The sequence below is a fragment of the Mixophyes fleayi genome, chromosome 1 (assembly GCF_038048845.1).
Source record: "Mixophyes fleayi isolate aMixFle1 chromosome 1, aMixFle1.hap1, whole genome shotgun sequence".
Lineage (NCBI taxonomy): Eukaryota > Metazoa > Chordata > Amphibia > Anura > Limnodynastidae > Mixophyes > Mixophyes fleayi.
In genome coordinates this window covers 66,931,821-66,952,191 of record NC_134402.1, presented here as the reverse complement: position 1 = coordinate 66,952,191, position 20,371 = coordinate 66,931,821, and the positions used below count along the sequence as shown (strand labels likewise).

General features: G+C 39.0%; 1 protein-coding gene across 6 annotated transcripts in view; it reads right to left on the bottom strand.

Annotated features, from left to right (window-relative positions):
• The window catches only part of EXOC1 (exocyst complex component 1), a 39,347-nt gene extending 34,333 nt beyond the window's left edge, over positions 1-5,014 (bottom strand). For 3 of the 6 annotated variants that reach the window (XM_075195956.1, XM_075195946.1, XM_075195964.1), the window contains exons 1-2: positions 4,917-5,012; positions 695-850 (exon numbers count right to left, since the gene is read on the bottom strand). In XM_075195956.1, the coding sequence (XP_075052057.1) occupies positions 695-818 (124 nt within the window). In that variant the 5' untranslated portion in view covers positions 819-850; positions 4,917-5,012. Of the gene's footprint in view, positions 1-694; positions 851-4,916 lie in introns of all 6 variants that reach the window. The other 3 variants (XM_075195937.1, XM_075195927.1, XM_075195919.1) reach the window with 2 other exon arrangements.
• Positions 5,015-20,371: the final 15,357 nt, after the last annotated feature.

The window sequence follows — 20,371 nt, the reverse complement described above, 5'->3', positions numbered from 1 at the left end:
TGCAAATGCTATTTTAAAGTCAAAATATTAAAATTGATTAGTTCCCATAGGTTACAGCACATCTGCACATTGTACTGTGTTACTGAATAATCCAATGAACTGTTTGTAGAAAACAGAAATATAACACATGTAAAACAAATGCAAGGTGAAACAATTTGAATATGATGAAAATACAACTCTGTAAATAGTTATAAATGTGTGTCAGTAAAGACATCAATAACCGAAAAACTTGGCAAATTGATACAGCAATATACATACCAAAAGAATTAGAGAATATAGTAAACTAAAATGTAACAATATTGTGAAATGTAAATGTAATATAAAAAAATACACAATTAAAAAGACATGGTCCATACCACTTATTTTTTTAATCACTAATTCTTTGACATTTGTTAATACTCCACAAGGCAAAATAAGTGAGAAATATCCATAAACACAACTGCACATTTTTTCAAGACTGGGTCACAACTGATGACTCATTTGATTTGTCCAGTAAGTAAGATTGTGTAATATTATTTATTTACATGTTTCTTACTAAGCTTTGCCAAGTGTATAGCACTATAATATACCAGTATTTGAGTGTAATTTTGATAAAAGTATGGTATATATTATTGGGCTGATCGCACTGCTGCGAGTATGTGCAACAGTACTAAACATGTTTCTTTACCTTTCATTGGTAAAAGTAATGTCTTACCTGTGGCACATAAGAAGCAGTTTTTCTTCTTTTTTCCAGCCTTGCATACATTGACAATACTCAGGAGACGTTCATCATTAGGGGTGAATATATCCCTCTGCAGGGCATGCTTGATTGCAGTCATCTTTTTAAGATTTATTTTACATCTATACCAGTCTATAGAACAAAGCAAGACTTTGAGTACAATGGGAAGTAATTTACAAAAGCCAAGAGTAGAAAAAAAATTAAAAAAAATAAATGTCCACATTTGTGAGTTTAATAAACTAGGAAAGAGAACGTTTGCATGTGAAGATAGCGCAGGTTATGGAGGGTGCACTGGAATGGACAAACACTGGAAGAACAGATTGGGTGTAAGTAAACACGGAGACACGTGTGTACCAGGTTTTATAGGAAAATTGCAAAAAACATAAATGATTTAATTCAGCCCAAATTATTGATATTGGAAAATACTTGAGAAAAAAAGTGAGGACAAAAGTGAGGAAAAAAGTGAGAAAAAAAAGTGATCAGTCCTTTAAGTCTAAAGTCTTCACTGTTTCCAAATTAGTATATATTTCCTATAGTACAGTAGATTCCAAAAAAATTTCAGTTCAAGGCACCCTTAGGGCCTCCATAATTTTTTCAAGGCACCCCTAAGCCAAAATAATTACCAAGTAGTCCCCCGTCTTGCTTACCACTAGCCCTGGCCGAGGCACCCCAGGGAGCCTAGGCACACAGTTTGAGAACCACTGCTATAGTATATATTTGGCTGCATACACACACACACAACTTGTAATGTTTCCATTTAGCTGAATCGTGAATGCAGCAGGAGTTATAGATCCCCCTTGAAGAATTGCATTAAAAAGGATGCAGGAGCAGACTATGATCTTCACTATCATTTTATAAAGTCATGGTCCATTGCAAAATTCAATATAAATGTTGTGTATAGTTCTTCATAGGGATCAATGATGTTCATGTGACAGGAATTCAGAGTAACTGTTGAACACTAAATCTATTGTTTTATTTATATAGCGCTAATCATATTACTCACCACTGTACAGTGGATATGTAGTTATTCACAACAGTCTCTGCCCCATTGGAGCTTACACTCTAAATCCCCTACCATACACACAGACTAGGGTCCATGTTTCATTAGTGGAAGAAACAATGACAATTATTGTCACAATGACACACAAAAGCACAGACATGCCACTGGCCTCATACACTACACAATTCAAAAGGTGTATACAAATACAGAGAAATATTACAAGCTTGGAACAGGTTATTACTGACCATTTAATTGAATCCAATGTGTTAAATTAGAAACATATGTGCTTGTTGAATACTTACACCGGTTAATTTGATTTGTGGACCTTTATACATGCAAGGACTTTTATGAACACTGAAAACTATTGTTTTAAGCAAAGCAGGCTTAAGTATCCATTGAACCTGTCTGATGAGCCCACTAAAGATAAATGTCCCAAAAGTATTGTATGACAATGTATATATGATGTTCCACCTTCCTGTTAATAAGAACCAGGTAGTGCACTATTTAACACTATTTGTGGACTCATCTAAACTCTATGGGTACTGCACATTACCAGTGTAAGTAACAGAGGAAACATAGGTCTGTGTGACTGGCAGGATATTTTTATTATTAACCTTTACTAGGAATGTGTTTTAGTATACACTAATGATCTTCTGTCATTTATCGGTCCACCATTATTATTCAGTGGTCCAGTGCTCCTGTGACATGCACTCTCTGTAGAAAGGCCAGAGATACTTATAAACCAGGTGTATAATCAGCCACTGACAAGCCCCTGCACTACCCAGCCTGCCAAGCTGCGTTTACACAATAGAACCGCACCAGGATGTCCGCTATATACATGCAGACGAACGAAGACGCCCTGACTCACCGGAAACTACCGAAGGTCCTGGAGCGACACTACGCTACCGACACTGCTCTCCGCAGCTCCCAGACACCAAGGCCGGGGAAGAGACGGGCGCAGCAATAGGACTACATCTCCCAGAAAGCCCTTGCGAGAGGAAGAACACATTCAAATACCAAGTGCTTTATTCACAACTATTGTGTATAGACACTAACACAGGCGTTCATTGAACTATGTTCCTATGAGTCAAAAGACTGGTGCAGTACTAGTCTATGATCATTTATAAACCTGCTGTTATAAATTATAATTTTAGTGAGGAATCAATAGTATATATTGTTTACATATCAGCCATATAAACGAGGCTGCAATTAGCTTCTTAGTCATGTTGCAGCTTCTTATTCAGACAACTTTATTTTTAAAGGATTAAGTGAAGTTGGATCACCGATTTAATATTAGTTTATCACTAAAGGGTGTCAGTTGTACAAATTGCAAGTGTATTTAACCTGGCCCAAAATGGGTTAAGGCATGAAATCAATCTGCAAAGTGGGCACAGTCACTATATTTTATTATTTTGAATAAGTAGCTGTAGTTTTGCAATTGTTAAATCCCTTTGAGCAATAAATGCGATAGTGGGAATCAACATCGGTTGGTCAGTTACATACAAACCACCTCTATATATAAATTATGTTGTCTAACGACAGTTTTGGCAGACATGGTCAACAGCCACATTACATTTTTTTAACACTAATCTTAGGTGTACATCTATTAATCCCTGTTTTCTTTTCTCTTTTTTTTTTATTTGTTTCCTTTTACATTTACTGTAAATACCCCAATAGGCAATGCACAAGGACTAACTAGCGAAGACATGGAACATCTGTCCTGGAAGAACAAGAATGTTACAAACAATTAGGAGCTTGTAATGGCTGCTAGAGGTACAGTGATCCCACAAGCTACTGAACTACTGTAACTTGCACTAGTTTATTAGAGCTAAACTTGTACAAGATGCTCTTCAAATATATATTTAACATTTTTATATATACACCAAGGGCCTCAAGTAGTGTTGGACGCATTTGCATCCGAAACGTAGACGTAAAATGCATGCAATTATTTATTCTAAGTTGCCCGTATCTAAGAGCGCTGGTGAATACAATAATCAATAAAATGGTACCAGCATAGGATCCCCATGTACACCTTCCAAATGCTTCTGAGAAGCTGGATGGGTAGCTTGTATTTGCGATCACTTAACAGCTCAGAATCTCAGATGTATTGACTAAACTCCACGTGGAGCATTCTGATTGGCTACCTGTACATATATTAGTACAGATTGCTATACTCCTCGCTGCCTGTGATAGGTACATTGTACCTTGCTAGAGTGTTCCCCATTCGTTTCTGCTGCTAATATCTGTCTTCTTCTGGACCATTCTGCCTGCTATGACCTTTGCCTGAATTCTGGACTAGGTTCTGTGGTTTGCTGCCTGCCCTGACCTCTGCCTTAACCCAGACTATTCTTACTAGCTGTCTACACTGACCTCTGGCTGGATGTTTGGAGCTTGTGTTTATCCTTGTGGCCTGAGTTTATAAAAACTGTCATAGTGTCTCCAAAATTTCCAGCTCAGGCACTTTCTAAAGAATAAGCCTCTACTACCACATGCACAAGACCTGCAGCTAACTGAGTACTGGTGGGCATGTTTAGCTTTATGGACAAGGGAGATGCTATAGACAAAGACCAAAATTAGATGGTGTAGAGGTTTATTCTATGGGGTAAATTTATCAAGCTGCGGGTTTGAAATTGTGTAGATGTTACCTTTAGCAACCAATCAGATTCTAGTTATCATTTATTTAGTACATTCTACAAAATGACAGCTAGAATCTGATTGGTTGCTATAGGCAACATCTCCACTTTCCCAAACCCGCAACTTGATAAATTTACCTCTAGGAGTCTGTTTGGCCTCACAATTTATAGTCTTTCTAAGGGTCAATATATACGTCTTAAGTAGAATAACAGATATTGATGAGAAATTTAAAACACAATCTAATATTCTCAGAAATGGATTACTAGAGGTTATAATCAATTAGGATTAGTAAAACAAATGGATCTAGAGCAGGGGTAGGCAACCTGCGGCTCTCCAGGTGTTGTGAAACTACAAGTCCCAGCATGCTTTTCCAGTAGATAACCAGCAGATAGGTGGCAAGGCATTCTGGTATTTGTAGTTTCACAACACCTGGAGAGCCGCAGGTTGCCTACCCCTGATCTAGAGGATCTATTAAATAGTAGCAAGAAAGAATGTTTTCTAAAACAGTAATTTATGAATATAATACATCATTGACATTGCACTAGTTACATGTTCACTACTTACCTGTGATTAAGAAGGGGCCACACACCGTGAAATGTAGTTTCTCTAACCCTCCTGTAATAATCACACTCCTGTTGGAGTTTATAACACGTTCCCACGTTCCTGTCTGCAGCTTGTGATTTCCTTTGCCTAGGACGCTGTGTACAGGAAGCATTCAGGAAATACTGCGATGTCACTGTAATGTGTCCTTTATTAGTCTTTCTGGCAGAATTAATACTCTTGTAGTTTTGCAAGAATTCAGGAGAGGACAGTGACACATTGTCAAGAAGTTACTGTGTGTTAAGTGTTTTGATAATCTGAAAAAATAATATAAATTCGATGCTGTTAAATTATGATGTTGTCCTTATTTTTCCCCTGTAAGTACTCTATGAATTATTCTACAACTAAACATAAAATACAGGTTGTTTTGTATACAAGAGCTACTAATACCTTTCACATATGTATATGTAAAAGTTTCTATACCTTGACAGGTTCAACACTGACGCTGGAGGGACCTTGGCAATGACATGAAATGGGTTTGCTGATTATATTGAGGGCATATTTGCCACATGGCCTATCCATATAACAGGAATTTCTTCATTATGCCCTTCATTTCCCACACTCCCCTGTAATTCATCCCCCACATAATTTCATTTATCCACTACAACCCTCACTTGTCTTTTACTTCTTCCCCACCAATCTCCCCTTCTGTACTTCATTTCTTCCCCACAGCCTTCTTGCCTGGTAACTCATTCCTCTCTCCTTTCATCACTCTTCCCTGTAATTCATTTCTCCCCTATTCAAACTCAGTAACTTATTTCCCCCTCCTGTATCCATCCACCTCCCCCTCACCATCCACTATGATTTAAAGTGAGAGGGTGAATAAATTGTAATCTGCCCTCCCCTTCTGGCTCTTACCTTGTAGAGCAGGCGGGCATAGAATGCGGATGTCAGTCTGTGTGGCCATGTCATTATACACATCATCAGCTTCTTGCTGCTCACAGCATATTACTGATAGACTGACATTTGTCTCCTTCTCCCTTCTGCTCTTCAGCAAATGAAGAAGAGGTTTATGTTTAAATTAAATTCCCATGTGGCCGGCGCTTAGTGTGGGGGGTGCCCTAGGGAGAGTTAAAACACTGAATGAGTGACATGTGCCTAGTTATAAAGTTGGACCTGCTCACATTCTGTATAGGTGCAAGAATACTAGGTATCCTATATGAAGCTACAGCCCATGCCACCTCACCCTGCCGCTGGAGGGGTTATGACCATGACATGGAATAAGCATGACCATGAAACTAAGGGGCTCACGGCCATGTGGCACACCTTCCGACTCACCGACAACTGTTTAACCTTATAAATAGGGGTGCCCCATTGCTATGTGTGCCTGTCTGCTTCTTCATGCTGCTCCACTTTGCAGAGCACTATTATGCTGGATATACCTCACAGCTATCCCTTGGCGATATAGCCTCAGTTTGCCTCATGGTGTATATTCACTGCTGTATTCATGGACAGTTAGGCCAATTTAGACCTAACTGACCGCAAATGTATGGCCAAAAAAGTCAGCTGATCCCGATCTACATCTGATGGAGTGTCATCAGTTGTCAGTTGAGAACGATATTATCAATGTCCACCCCCACTATTGTAACCCCGTCAGATCTGAGCATTCAGCTGCACAACTGCACATTGCCAAATATGACTGGATGTCAACAAGTATATTGCCAGCTTTAGGCTGGGTACACTACAGGAAATTTTTCCCGATGCAAAATCCTTAGTGATTTTACTAACAACTGAAAGTCCTGATCAGCATGCCGATTCATGCGTACACACTGTAGACGCTTGACACGGTTTTTACACGATTTACACTATATTTAAGTTTGCTCTGTAAATGATTCCAAGCTGTTGTTCTCTTATCAGACATTTCAGACACAAAGGCTTACAGTCATCTTTCCCAAAAAGTTTCGACAAGCTCCAGAAACATTTACATGTTTATTTGGGAACTTTATTAGTGCATCTTTTATATAAGGCAACTTCTATGTTAGGGTTTTTGGTCCTTTAAAGCAGCAGTTAATGAGTATTTTTTCATAGACCTGCTATTAGTGCAGCTGCATACTGCACAGTTTCTAATTTGCCGTAATGGAAACAAAAACAGTGTATGCCAGTACATGTATGAGACATTTTATGTGGAAAACCATTATCCAGAAAGTTAAAACAAATCAGAAAGAAACATTTGTTGTTGACCAGTGATTGTGTCATATATGGTCACGATCTCTGAGTTCTTCTTGCAGTCGATGTTACTCATTTAGGGTTAAGCGCATTTTTTTTGCCCTTAACATACATGTAAACTTCTGCCCATAATTGTACCCTTATGTGCGCATTTGAGTTGCATGTACCTTGACAAGTTTGCAGTAAAGATACGCAATTCATCAACTTGGTGATGTTGAAAGGCATTTTAGTGTAATAAAAGAATAAATAAAAAAATGTAAAAATTGATGTACTCTCCAAAATAAAAAGCTAGAACCAATACCAGCAATCATAGACTGGGCTGATTAAAGCTAATGCGGGTACAAACAGCATGGATACTCCCAACCAACCACTGTACCACAACCACTGTTCATTTACTGTTGGTTCTCATTTTTGTACCTTCACTAAAACCAATAAAAAAAAGTTTTTATTAAAAAAAAAAAAGCCTCAACCAGCACCAGAATGTACTATAACAGGGAGAGCCTGGTTAGCATGGGGCTGTATTCGGACCTGGGAAAACAAAATGTGGGCCATCCCTTTAAGGAAAACTATCACTGGGGCTCATCCCAACTCCCAAGGATTGGTGGGTTATTAAGTTAAAGTGTAAAACAACATTTGTTTACTATGTACTGCAAGTCCCAGCATGCCCTGGCAGTAAACTACTAGTCAATAAATACACTAACACCCTGTACAAAATTCCTTTTATTATAAAAATAAACACACATCCATTTCCATATTTATTGCTCTCCTTAATTCATAAAGATTTTCTTTTCTTTTTTCCTAAGTAATCTGTGGGTTAAAAATCAAAACATGTAATATGATGAACAGCCTGTTCCTCTGATTGGCTAGAGTGTGAGAAAGCCATTCTCATTAGCTACTCATATATAAACCCCTTGTGGGTTATGAATGAAATTCATTGTAACAATGTATCAATGAACTTGCAATTCATTCATAACCAGCATGGGGTTTAGTCATGAAGTAAGCTGGGTACACACCTATGCAATTATCGTGCAGATCACACGATTAATGACCGTTTGGTCATATATTTGTCAGGTCCCTGTAATATATTCCTTCTGCAGTACCCCTGTTTTACCAGAGGTGCTGCTCTTGAGGACTTTTGGGACCATTTGCACATCACCTGCAAGAGTTAACATCCTTCCCTGATCATCACGTGCACCTGCCCCACTGCTTTATATGCCCGCCCCAAACCTTGCACTTTGCAGGCAGTTCATTTTTGTTGTATATATCCTGTTTCTGGACCGTCTGCTTCCAGTGTGCATCCCTGGCTCTACCTGCTTCCACCACTTCTTCATTGTCCCAGCATCAGATCTCGACAATTACCCGTGTCTTGTATTATCCACAGTGCAAGTGGCCTTTGTTCCTGCAATTACCTGTTATCCAGTATTAGGTCAGAGACTGCTTCCTACCCAGCCACACCCGGATTGTGTTTTTTTATTTTCTACAATACCTGGACTGTGTTTGTTTTATTCTACAATACCTGGATTGAGTTTTGTTTCCAAATATTTTTGGATTCTGTTTTGTATTGCCTTGTTTCTTCTGCAACATTAAAGCTCCATAATTTGTTCAAAAAAGTGTTTGTCCTACAATAAAACTATTATACTCCTCACCAACTACTATTATTGCAATCACCCAGTTATCAGAACAATATTGCAAGAGTGTGTACACTCCCATGATCATGTTTTATTGTACCAAAACACATTGCATTGTTTGATCTGGTTTTCTAAACTTACTAAAAATCAGGATCAATGATTGAATGAAGATATCAGGTTTTTCTGACCCATTTCTACCCACTTCACTCTAGCTGCCCATCCACGGGTGCCTTCCTAAGCCAGGGAAGCCTACCCAGTACCTTCTGAGGTTCTTATTAGTTACTCAGGCAAATGCAGTTAGAAAAGTACAACAGTACATTTATTGTAATAAAAGCAATCACTAGATTATTATGTACACACAGTAAATTAATGCCAGGCTGGTTTACCACATCATCTGTCCCCTACCCCACTAGCTTAAGGAGTTACATTCACCTGGCTATCCAGATTTGATGACCCGTGGATCTGCCGATGTATTTCACTGGTAGAGAATGGCAACTCTAAAAACCAGCCACCCTGCAGCTTCCAGACCCAGAATGAGTATCTCCTATCCTCATGGAGTGGCTCCTTATATCTAGGGTCTAATTTCCACATTGTTTTTCCCTCCCTGGGCAACCCCCTGGGTCTATTCTTCTTAACTATTGGTGGGTGCTGTATCAGGGGGTTGGAGGGGAAGTGGAAATGATCTGTACTTCCACAGAAGGTTCCCTGCTGGGTTCTAGAGAAAATGTCTGAACAAGTCATGTTGAGAACAATGGATACAAATGGTCATTCCCCTCACATGGATTCTGCAACCTGATCCCTACCCAGAACTCCCCTTTAAGGACAATGAATAACAACCTCAGTGCCCCATCATCAATATACAATACACATGTAATTAGACACTGCAGTTGTAGTCTGGTAAGCTGTGGAACAAAAGCAATGGCTATAAAAAGTTCATGATATATTCAACATTATGTGAGAAACGAGAAACAGGATGGTTACAGCGTTATCAAATTCATTTCGTCACATATACCTCCCTCACTTTTATAGCCCTTGTTCCCCAGTGGCTCCCTTGCCCCAAGTAAACCTTTCTCCCCCAAGTCCAAAGTCTCTGGCCTGCTATGTTTTACATGGGTCTGATGGTAAGGTAGACAGCAGGTACACAGTTGCTCAATTTCCCACCAGGGTCCTATGGGTACAGGCATATCATCCCACCCTGCTGGAGTGGGGCTTTATGCTGCCCTGTGTCATAAGATTAGACATTAAAACTGGGCCACTCCTGTGCATACAACCATGGTAGGAGAGTTGTAGTCCAACATCTCATAGGGTGCCTTGTCCACCCTTAAATGCCAAACTGCAAATAGTCCTTTGGCCTGTCCTCTGTTTCTGGAGACCATGCTCCCCTCCCCCACATATTCGAGTGAAAACTGCCAAGTGGCAGGAATACTTGGGGTTCTTGTCCGGTTCTTGCTCCCAAAGATCCAATCCACCAATCCAATCCAAACACTCAAGGGACAACTGCCCAGTGGCAAGCAAACGTGGGGGCGCCATTAATTCTTTGCTGCTTGGGAATCCTCCGTCCCTCTCCCAAACCACTTTTGGGTGCCCCTGTATGTATGTTGGAGTGCTACCACATCCAACTGTTGCACTATTTCCTTCGTCTCTAATCTCGTTAATAAGTTAAAACAATAAATTTAATCGAATAAAGACACTGATTTGTAATTACATATCATCAGGCATGTTACACAAGTCCACAAATCCATTAATAAAGCAGGAAGGAGCTGGAGCCATCACTGATGCAGCCAATCACTGTTGTAAAAATAATTGTTAAACCTCTATCTTTTTATATTTTATAAAATGTAAAAATCCAAGAAACTGGATCAGCCTTGTTTGGCTAAACTTGAACAGTAGGGTTTCTTTGTGGTGTAATGTTTATAATCAGTAATACATTTTATTCTTCAGTAATATGTATTGGTTCTGTTGTTTTCATTATAAGCTTTGCAAAATCTCAGTAGATCTTTACAACTATATTCGAGTTTAGTTTATCTTCATCCATTACAACAAACCTATGTACTACTTGCTCTATATTATTAAATAACTATTGTTCTTCTCCTGAAGTAACATGCACAATGGTGGCAACTTTGCCTTTATTCAAAACATGCTGAATTACGAGCAGTGTGGATGATTCTAGGCAGAAGAATCCAGTCATTTAAATCTCTGATTTACACTACATCAATCATACAAAAGACATGGCAATCCTCTACTTTATGATTTCACCTCACCAGGGCTGGTGCTGGCACCTCCAATGCCCACCTGCCAGAGTTTGTACATGCACCGCTCCCTCTTAGCCCTGTGGCTATCACGATTCCTGCTCAGAGCAGAAACTCAGATGTTAAGATGACATATCGGCCACGCAGGAAAAAAAAAATTCTGGCGCCGCCCAGCTGGTGGGCGTCCCTGTAACAGGCCCTGTCCTCCTGCCATGCTTACTGGGCTTACCGGGTTCCAATAGCCCTGCACCTCACCTCACACTTTGTTTTTGTGTCTGAAAATAAATGTTTCCAAAATGCATACATAAAGCAATATTAATTACAGCTCATTAATAAATCAGAGACCAGTACTTCCACTTTTCGGAGTAAGTAGACCATGTGCTGGCCTTTGTGTATAAATAAGAAAGAGAAGATGAGGACAAACAAGCTCAGTACTCAGGAGTATTGAATTCAAACCATAAACATAGCCTGCTACATCTACAGTCCATCTGGTGTCTTGAGGTTAGTACCATGAATGCACAGCAGGAACAAATGAATGTAGCAGTATACAACCCAAGTATAAGGGTTGCAGAGACTATTACCCCTCTTTTGGTATTCATCTCTCCTTCCATTCACAGCATCAGAATACAGTATACTTTGTATTGTAAATAGTTGGTAGTTGGGTATCTGGACTTGTAGTTCTGGTCTCAGCAGATTTTAGTATTTCTTCATTCCAGCCAGAGGAGCTGCTGTTTCCTGAACTTCTGCTACTACAGCACCTCTATAGTTAATGAGTCCTGTTTCTTTTTCCAGCAACTAATGAGCTGCACCTGTTGCATCTCCATTAAGAATTTGGTGCTGACTGCTGTTTGTCTATGGTAACTCCATTCCTTGTTTCTAGACTCTGCCATCCCAATTTCTTGGACCTTTCTGCCATCCCTGATATTTCCCGTTCCTGAATACTCTCACGAGCAGGGACCTCTATCCCATTGTTTTCCTGCCTGTCCTCTTATCCCTTACCCTGTGCTTGGTCACTTCCTATGTACTGTACTCTGCGCCCATGTACCGGTGCTCAGGTTTGGCTCACCCTGGCTTGTCTCCAGCTTGGTTATGGGTTGTAATACATTATGTTTATCATTGTTTACTCAATGTAATGCACTCTGGTTACTAATCCTTGTTGTATACTCTTGTTTTCCTTCCATCATGCCCTTTTGCCCATTATTTATCTTGTAATCGTTGCTGTTTTGTTTTACCCCTCCATTGAATGGTGCTGCGGACCTTTTGTGTAAATAAACATGGTCTTGTCCTAGATCACGGCACATCATTAAAAGAATTCCACCCCTATAGTAATCTCCATTCCTGACATTCCACTTCCACTAATTATTAAACTTGGGTGCTATTGAGTTAATGTCAGGGCTGAATGAGTGAAAGGAAAGCCTGGAGGGTTAATTGAACGAAGTAATATAACAAATTGTCAGTGTATTACAGGGCATGATTAATCACTTCATGTGTTCAGTACTTCACCATGTCTCGCACTTCATGAATTTTATATTATAATGCAGTCTAAAAGTGATGACAGTAAACGGCAGCATCTATATGTAACGCTGCCAACAGCTGTAAGCAGCCAACAGCTGTAAGCAGCCAACAATCCCTAAATACATCTGGTAAAGTGCATGTTGTTTTCACATAGGGCGTCCAACATATTGCAGTACAGATCTTAATTGCAAAGCAAGGGATGCACAGTAATTCTTCCCTGAAAATAAAGTGCATCTGCAACCAATACACACAGCGGGGGAATCATTTATGAGCTGTGCCAATTGATAATGCAGCCTATTAATTTAGTAGGAACCAGTGATGTTCCTGGCTCCATTCACATGAACTACATGCCTCAGTGATATCATGACATCTGCAGATAAAGAATGACATAGTTTGGACAACACAGTGACCTAGTGGTTAGCACTTCTGCCTCACAGCACTGGGGTCATGAGTTCGATTCCCGACCATGGCCTTATCTTTGTGGAGTTTGTATGTTCTACCTGTGTTTGCGTGGGTTTCCTCCGGGTGCTCCGGTTTCCCCCCACACTCCAAAAACATACTGGTAGGTTGATTGGCTGCTATCAAATTTGACCTTAGTCTCTCTGTCTGTCTCCCTCTCTGTCTGTCTGTGTCTGTGTGTGAGTGTGTGTCTATATTAGGGAATTTAGACTGTAAGCTCCATGGGGCAGGGACTGATGTGAATGAGTTCTCTGTACAGCGCTGCGGAATTAGTGGCGCTATATAAATAAATGATGATGATGATGATAGTTTGACATACATAAGCCAAAATGGTGGATAGTCAGTAAAAATCAATAATATCTTGTTAATTTACAAACCCGAGGGCTATAGTCCCTAGCAATACTTTTTTCTTTAGACCTACGCTTAATTTTTCAAAACAAATTCTTGGCAAATCCTCTCTCTTATTAAGGTCAAGAACTACTGCACTATTGTGTGACCTGAATACAAAGAGGACCACTTGTGAGCTTGTCTGGAAAAATGAACAGATAATCCAAATAAAACAAATACCACCCAATCTGCAATACTCATCTTTTTTTTTTTTTTTTTTTACTAGGCTATTATCTTGGAGTGCTGATGTACTTACTATCCATTCTTTGTGGCTTTCTGGAAGCAACTTAAACTTGATTTTGATAGAGTATGATGAGAAATCAGGTCAAATAATAACTACACCACACACTCCCTACAATCAGTGTTACCGCACCTGTGGGGCCATTGTTCTACCATTGCTTTACATTGTATTCTACTTGATTGGCCTAGCATCTGTTCCATCAAAATACCCATAATGTATGATGCCAAATACAACATTAATCTGATTATTTACTGTTATCTGGACTAGTTCACAGCGAACCATATATAGCTATGCTAGTTGTAATGGAAATGTATTTTGCTTCTGGTTTATGAGAAAAACAATTCTGACTCTTGTGACATGAGGTGACCCTGACATTAAGAAGCATATTGCCCTGCTCTAATTTTAAAAAAGTGAAAATTGATTATGTTTGCCACTGGGCCATATCCCCAAACTTTTGAATTTTAAGAAAATGCGAGCTCTGGGAGGGGATAAATGAAATAATGGGACTAAGTGAATAAAACAAAGCAAATTGGCTAACTGGTGAGTTCTGCAAGCAGACTTGCTAGCACCATTATATAACTTATACATGAATCCCTTAATATTTACATTAGACAAATGCAAATGTAAAATATAAATAATATAAATGATAATATTAGAGTCCTTTTAATTAGGCATAACCTAGGTTCCTGTGCACATGATAATTCTAACAGCATGTAATAATTTGCAATACAAACAATAACAATGCCAATATATATTAAAAAAATCCATCAATAAGAACCGCATTAGCGAGATAGTGATTTTCAAATTCAAGAAACAAATTGAACTTTGTCTGTATTTATTGAGTCCACTCTGATCTTTCAGATAGCACTGTTTAACCTTCTGAGTCATCATCACTCTCTCCACTGTGGTTTTTACATATGGTTTTGAATAAATGCATACATATTCCATGTATTATTTTTAATTGAAACATTTGACAAAAAAGGAATGTAAAAGTGTTTTTTTTTCATCCTATTGAGGACCGACTGAATCATGGTTTCAGCATGTAAATACCTTTTTGGTTCCTTTTGGCCACCTCAATCTAACATTTTTGTTATAATCTGGACGTTGGTTTTATGGCTTTTCATCTATGTTTTATGTATGTTAGTAAAATACCAGTTATGCTTGGATAGTTGGCTAAGAGGTTAAATAAGAAATTATTTGCTTGTCTCTACCCACAATTCCTAGTGTGAGTATTAAATCCTCTATTCTCTGGTTCGTGGGTAATGTTGCCTGGAATAAATTAGCTCTATGGTCATGTGAATATCGTCTTCTTTACGAAAGCTTTTACTGTTCAGTAATAATGTCAGTCTTTGAACACCACAATTTCCCTTTAAAACCACTTCCCTTTTGTTTTGCTACAATGTATATTACATGCATTAAATTGTGAATGTTAAATGTTCTCTTACCTTAATGATTTACATAGCTTTGTAGAAGTAAATTTTTGTCATAATGATTTCTAATAAAGTTACCATACAGAAGTAGACCTGAGACGCTTTTCAATTGCTGAAACTAAACAAGAAGAATACAGAGGAAAGCAGACACTTTTATATATGAACTAAAATGAAAATAGGGTTTGTAAATATTTTATTTAAATTAAAATTTATCAATTTATCTTTGTAATGCGTTTCATTGGAGAAAATCCACATTCTTATATGTTTTGATATATTTATTCCATTTTTTGCTCATTGTGAGGTTAAGTCTATGAGTGGAAGCTCTCCAGTGGTAGTTATTTATTATGCTATCCTTATCTACCCTACCCTACACAATAAAATGTTCTGGCTAACCTACCTTATTGCAGAGCTCCTTGGGGCCATTATCATACTGATGGCACAAGCAATGGGAAGATAAGTATTCATTAGTTTATTGGGACTCAAGTCATCAAAGTCATCATCATCACCATTTATTTATACAGCGCCACTGATTCCGCAGCACTGTACAGAGAACTCATTCACATCCGTCCCTGCCCCTTTGGCGCTTACAGTCTAAATTCACACAGAGAGAAAGATACTAGAGTCCATTTTGATAGCAGCCAATTAACCTACCAGTATGTTTTTGGAGTGTGGGAGGAAACCAGAGCACCCGGAGGAAACCCACGCAAACACAGGGAGAACATACAAACTCCTCACAGATAAATTCATGGTTGGGAATTGAACTCATGACCCCAGCGCTGTGAGGCAGAAGTGCTAACCACTGAGCCACCATGAATCCTCATTCTTATTACTCAGTATGAAAATGTGAATCCCATTTTGCTCAGAGCAGAATAAGGGACAAGGATTCTGCCCACGGCCAACTCTTCTGCTCTCAGAGCAGGAAAACTAACAATAACATATAGTATGGGCTAAAATTGATGCAATGATAATATTAGTAATGTCAGAAGAGAAAACCAAAAATTAGAGAAGTCATGATTATGGCATAATCAAGAGTTAAAAAAGTTAATCTGAGTTAGTCTTCCCTATCTGTGAGTGTGAGACGACAGCTGGGGCTATAGTGGTTCTAAAAAGCCACTTTTGCATTTTTCATATTTTATTTTCTTACATCAAGGATTTATTTGGAATTTATTGTCACTGATAAACACAAAATCTTCTGTAATGTCAAATAAAAAAACGCATCTGAAGCTTTTCTCCTAATTAATTGTATATGCAAACATACAATACATAATTTATTACATAGGCTATTACTCATTAGTAGAAGGTCCTTTAGCTGCAATTACTGCAGTATCTAATTGAATATGCCAGCTGTTCACATCTGGACAATGCAATTTTAGCCCAAAATGTTTTGCAATATTACATGAGATCCATCGGGTTAGATGGGGACCATTGGTTAACATAAATCTCCAAATCACTCAACACATTCTCAGGGCTCTGCTATGACTGGGTCACTTCAGGACATTATTTTGTTTTTGTACAGTCATGGCCAACAGTTTTGAGAATGACACAAATATTATTTTTCATAAAGTCTGCTGCCTCTGAAGAGTGATCAGATGAATTGCAATTAATTTCAAAGTCCCTCTTTGCTACGACAATTAACTTTATCCCAAAAACAACATTTCCACTGCATTTCAGCCCTGCCACAAAAGGACCAGCTGACATCAGGTCAGTGATTCTCTCGTTAACACAGGTAAGAGTGTTGGCGAGGACAAGGCTGGAGATGACTCTGTCATGCTGATTGAGTTATATTAGCAAACTGGAAGCTTTAAAAGGAGGGTGGTGCTTGAAATAATTGTTCTTCCTCTGTTAACCATGGTTACCTGCAAGAAAACATGTGCAGTCATCATTGCTTTGCACAAAAAGGAGTTCACAGGCAAGGATATTGCTGCTAGTAAGATTGCACCTAAATCAACCATTTATCGGATTATCAAGAACTTCAAGAAGAGAAGTTTAATAGTTGTGAAGAAGGCTTCAGGGCGCCCAAAAACGTCCAGCAAGTGCCAGGACCATCTCCTAAAGTTGATTCAGCCGTGGGATAGGGGCACCACCTGTGCAGAGCTTGCTCAGGAATGGCAGCAGGCAGGTGTGAGTGCATTTACACCCACAGTGAGGCGAAGACTTTTGGAGGATGGCATGTTGTCAAGAAGGCCAGCAAAGAAGCCACTTCTCTCCAGGAAAAATATCAGGGACAGACTGATATTCTGAAAATGGTACAGGGATTGGACTGCTGAAGACTGGGGTAAAGTCATTTTCTCTGATGAATCCCCATTCAGATTGTTTGGGGCATCTGGAAAAACACTTGTCTGGAGAAGGAAAGTTGAGCACTACCATCAGTCCTGTGTCATGCCAACAGTAAAGCATCCGAAGACCATTCATGTGAGGGGTTCCTTCTCAGCCAAATGAGTGGGCTCACTCACATTGTTGCCTAGAACACAGCCATGAATAAAGAATGGTTCCAAAACATCCTCTAAGAGTAACTTCTCTAAACCATCCAAGAACAGTTTTGTGACAAACAATGCCTTTTCTAGCATGATGGAGCACCTTGCCATAAGGCAAAAGTTATAACATCAAAATTTTGGGTCCATGGCCAGGAAACTCCAAAGACCTTAATCCCATTGAGAATTTGTGGTCAATCCTCAGGAGGCTGGTGGACAAACAAAAACCCCCAAATTCTGACAAACAAGCTAGAATGGGCAACCATCGGTCAGTATGTAGCCCAAAAGTTGATTGACAGCAAGCCAGGGCGAATTGCAGAGGTCTTCAAAAAGTAGGGTCAACACTGCAAATATTGACTCTATGCATAAACTTAATGTGATTGTCAATAAAAGCCTTTGACACTTATGAAATGCTTGTAATTTTACTTCAGAATACCATAGCAATATCTGACAAAAAGGTCTAAAAACACTGAACCTGCAAACTGGAAAAAAATAATATTTGTGTCATTCTCAAAACTTTTGACCAAGACTATATTTAAAACACTTATATATGGCTTTGACTATATGGTTTGGATTGTTGTCCACTGTAGCCTCAGTTTCCTGTTCTTAGCTGTCAGGAGTTGAAGCTGTTGGGGTCTTCAGCTGCTGTAGCCCATTCACTTCAAGGTTCAATGTGCTGTGTGTTCAGAGATGCAATTCTGCATACCACTATAGTAACTCATGGCTATGTGAGTTACTGTCGCTTTCCTGTCAGCTTGAACCAGTCTAGCCATTCTACTCTGACCTCTCTCATTAACCAGGTAATTTTGCCCACAGGACGGAGTAGTTTTTATTTTGTACACTGTTCTTTGTAAACTCTAGAGGCTGTTGTGTATGAAAATCCCAGATCAGCAGTTTCTCAAACCACCCATCTCATGGTCACGAAGATCACACGTCTTCCACATTGTGTTTGGTCTTAACAACAAGTGATGATTATGTTATTGTAAGATACTGTATATGTATGTGTTTGTGTCATGTGCATTGAAGTAGATATTCGTGTGTGTTTGTGTAACAATATAGACAGGTGAAAGTGGTAGGGCTCCAGAGTCATGATACCTCCACTTTAATTCATGTGTCATTGTTGTAATATTAAACAATTATGTTTTCTTTTCTTTTTTTTTCTAATTATCCATTATATATCTTAGAGAAGAAGAGTTGAAAATTGAGACAACTACAGTTAAAGGTTTATTGAACTTAGAGAGTCTTCCACAGAAAAAGAAAAGTTAATTGAACAGGTTAGTTACAGGAGTTTATTTATATAAAATATTTTGTTGTTCTTACCAGGGATGTACTGCATCCAAGATTCAGTTTAGGAATCCTAGTTCTGTGTATGTTCGACCAATCAAATGCTGTGTTTGAGGAGGTACAGTAATAATTACACTTTGTTGTTTATATTTATATATATATATATTGTAACAAAAGGAGGCATTTAGCTGGCAATATGCAGAGAAAGCAGGGAAGTAGAGTAAAACATTGGCACAGTTATGTACCTAGGTGGAGATTAAACCAGGTAAAAACATATGTGTAGTTTAAAATTGGTTTACTTACATGATTTAAAAGCTGCTTCCTCTCAGCAAACAGACAGGGTGGGTCTGATAGTCTAAACAGAGCCAGGGATGGGCGTTTCCTTTTAAAATGAAGGTGGGTGTGCCACCTGTCCATCAAGCTAGGCATGTGGGAAGAGTGTCAGGTATAAAACCCTGCTTGTTTCATTGTTCAGGGAGATCAACGCTGGGCTAGCTGGCTGATCTGGACAGAGAGCTGGACTATGTATAGTAAGCGTTGAGGGTTTCCATAATTGCTGTGCAAGTATACGGTGTCATAACATTATTACCATCCTGACAATAAAGAACCATAAAAAGGAAGAAGTTGTACGCGTGTGCTTCTGCAGTAGCGGGCTCTTGCCACAATATATATATATATATATATATATATATATAAATATATATAAATTCTTCATTTTCCTATGTAAATTACATTTTGAATTCAATTCAGAATCAAGATTTAGGGCTAGATTTACTAAGCTGCGGGCTTGAAAAAGTGGGGATGTTGCCTATAGCAACCAATCAGATTCTAGCTGTCATTTTGTAGACAGTACTAAATAAATGAAAGCTAGAATCTGATTGGTTGCTATAGGCAACATCTCCACTTTTTCAAACCCGCAGCTTAGTAAATCTAGCCCTTAGGGGGTATATTTACTAAACTGCGGGTTTGAAAAAGTGGGGATGTTGCCTATGGCAACCAATCAGATTCTAGCTGTCATTTTGTAGAATGCACTAAATAAATGAAAGCTAGAATCTGATTGGTTGCCATAGGCAACATCTCCACTTTTTCAAACCCGCCATTTAGTAAATCTAGCCCTTAGTCTGAATATTATATTCAGTCACACCATGAACTGTAGATTTGGTGCATCTTTATTATCAACAGTTACCAATTGCTTATGCTTAAAATTATGCACACAATAAAGTCTGCTTTCCAAATTCCTAGGTAGCAGTCCTCCTAAATGCTCGTTTAAGTAGCATTTTACTGCTAGAATTTAAGGCTGCTTTACTCTAAATTTTGCTCACCGGTTCCCTCCAGCCCCCCAGTCCCGCCAAGGGTACTTCTCAATGCAACACTGTTTCCCAGGTCTCTGTGATTCATCTCACTCTCCTGCATAATGCTGTGATATGTGAGTGGGTGGACCAATCCACTCACAATCCCCTCAGTAGCCATTTTAATGTGACAAACCTAAAACTTTTAGTGGTCATAGATTACAGAATTGGAGGAGCTCTGGGAAAATTGGTTGTATGACGCAGTTCCCGAGGTCCTGGAAGGGGAAGGAGCAGTGAGTA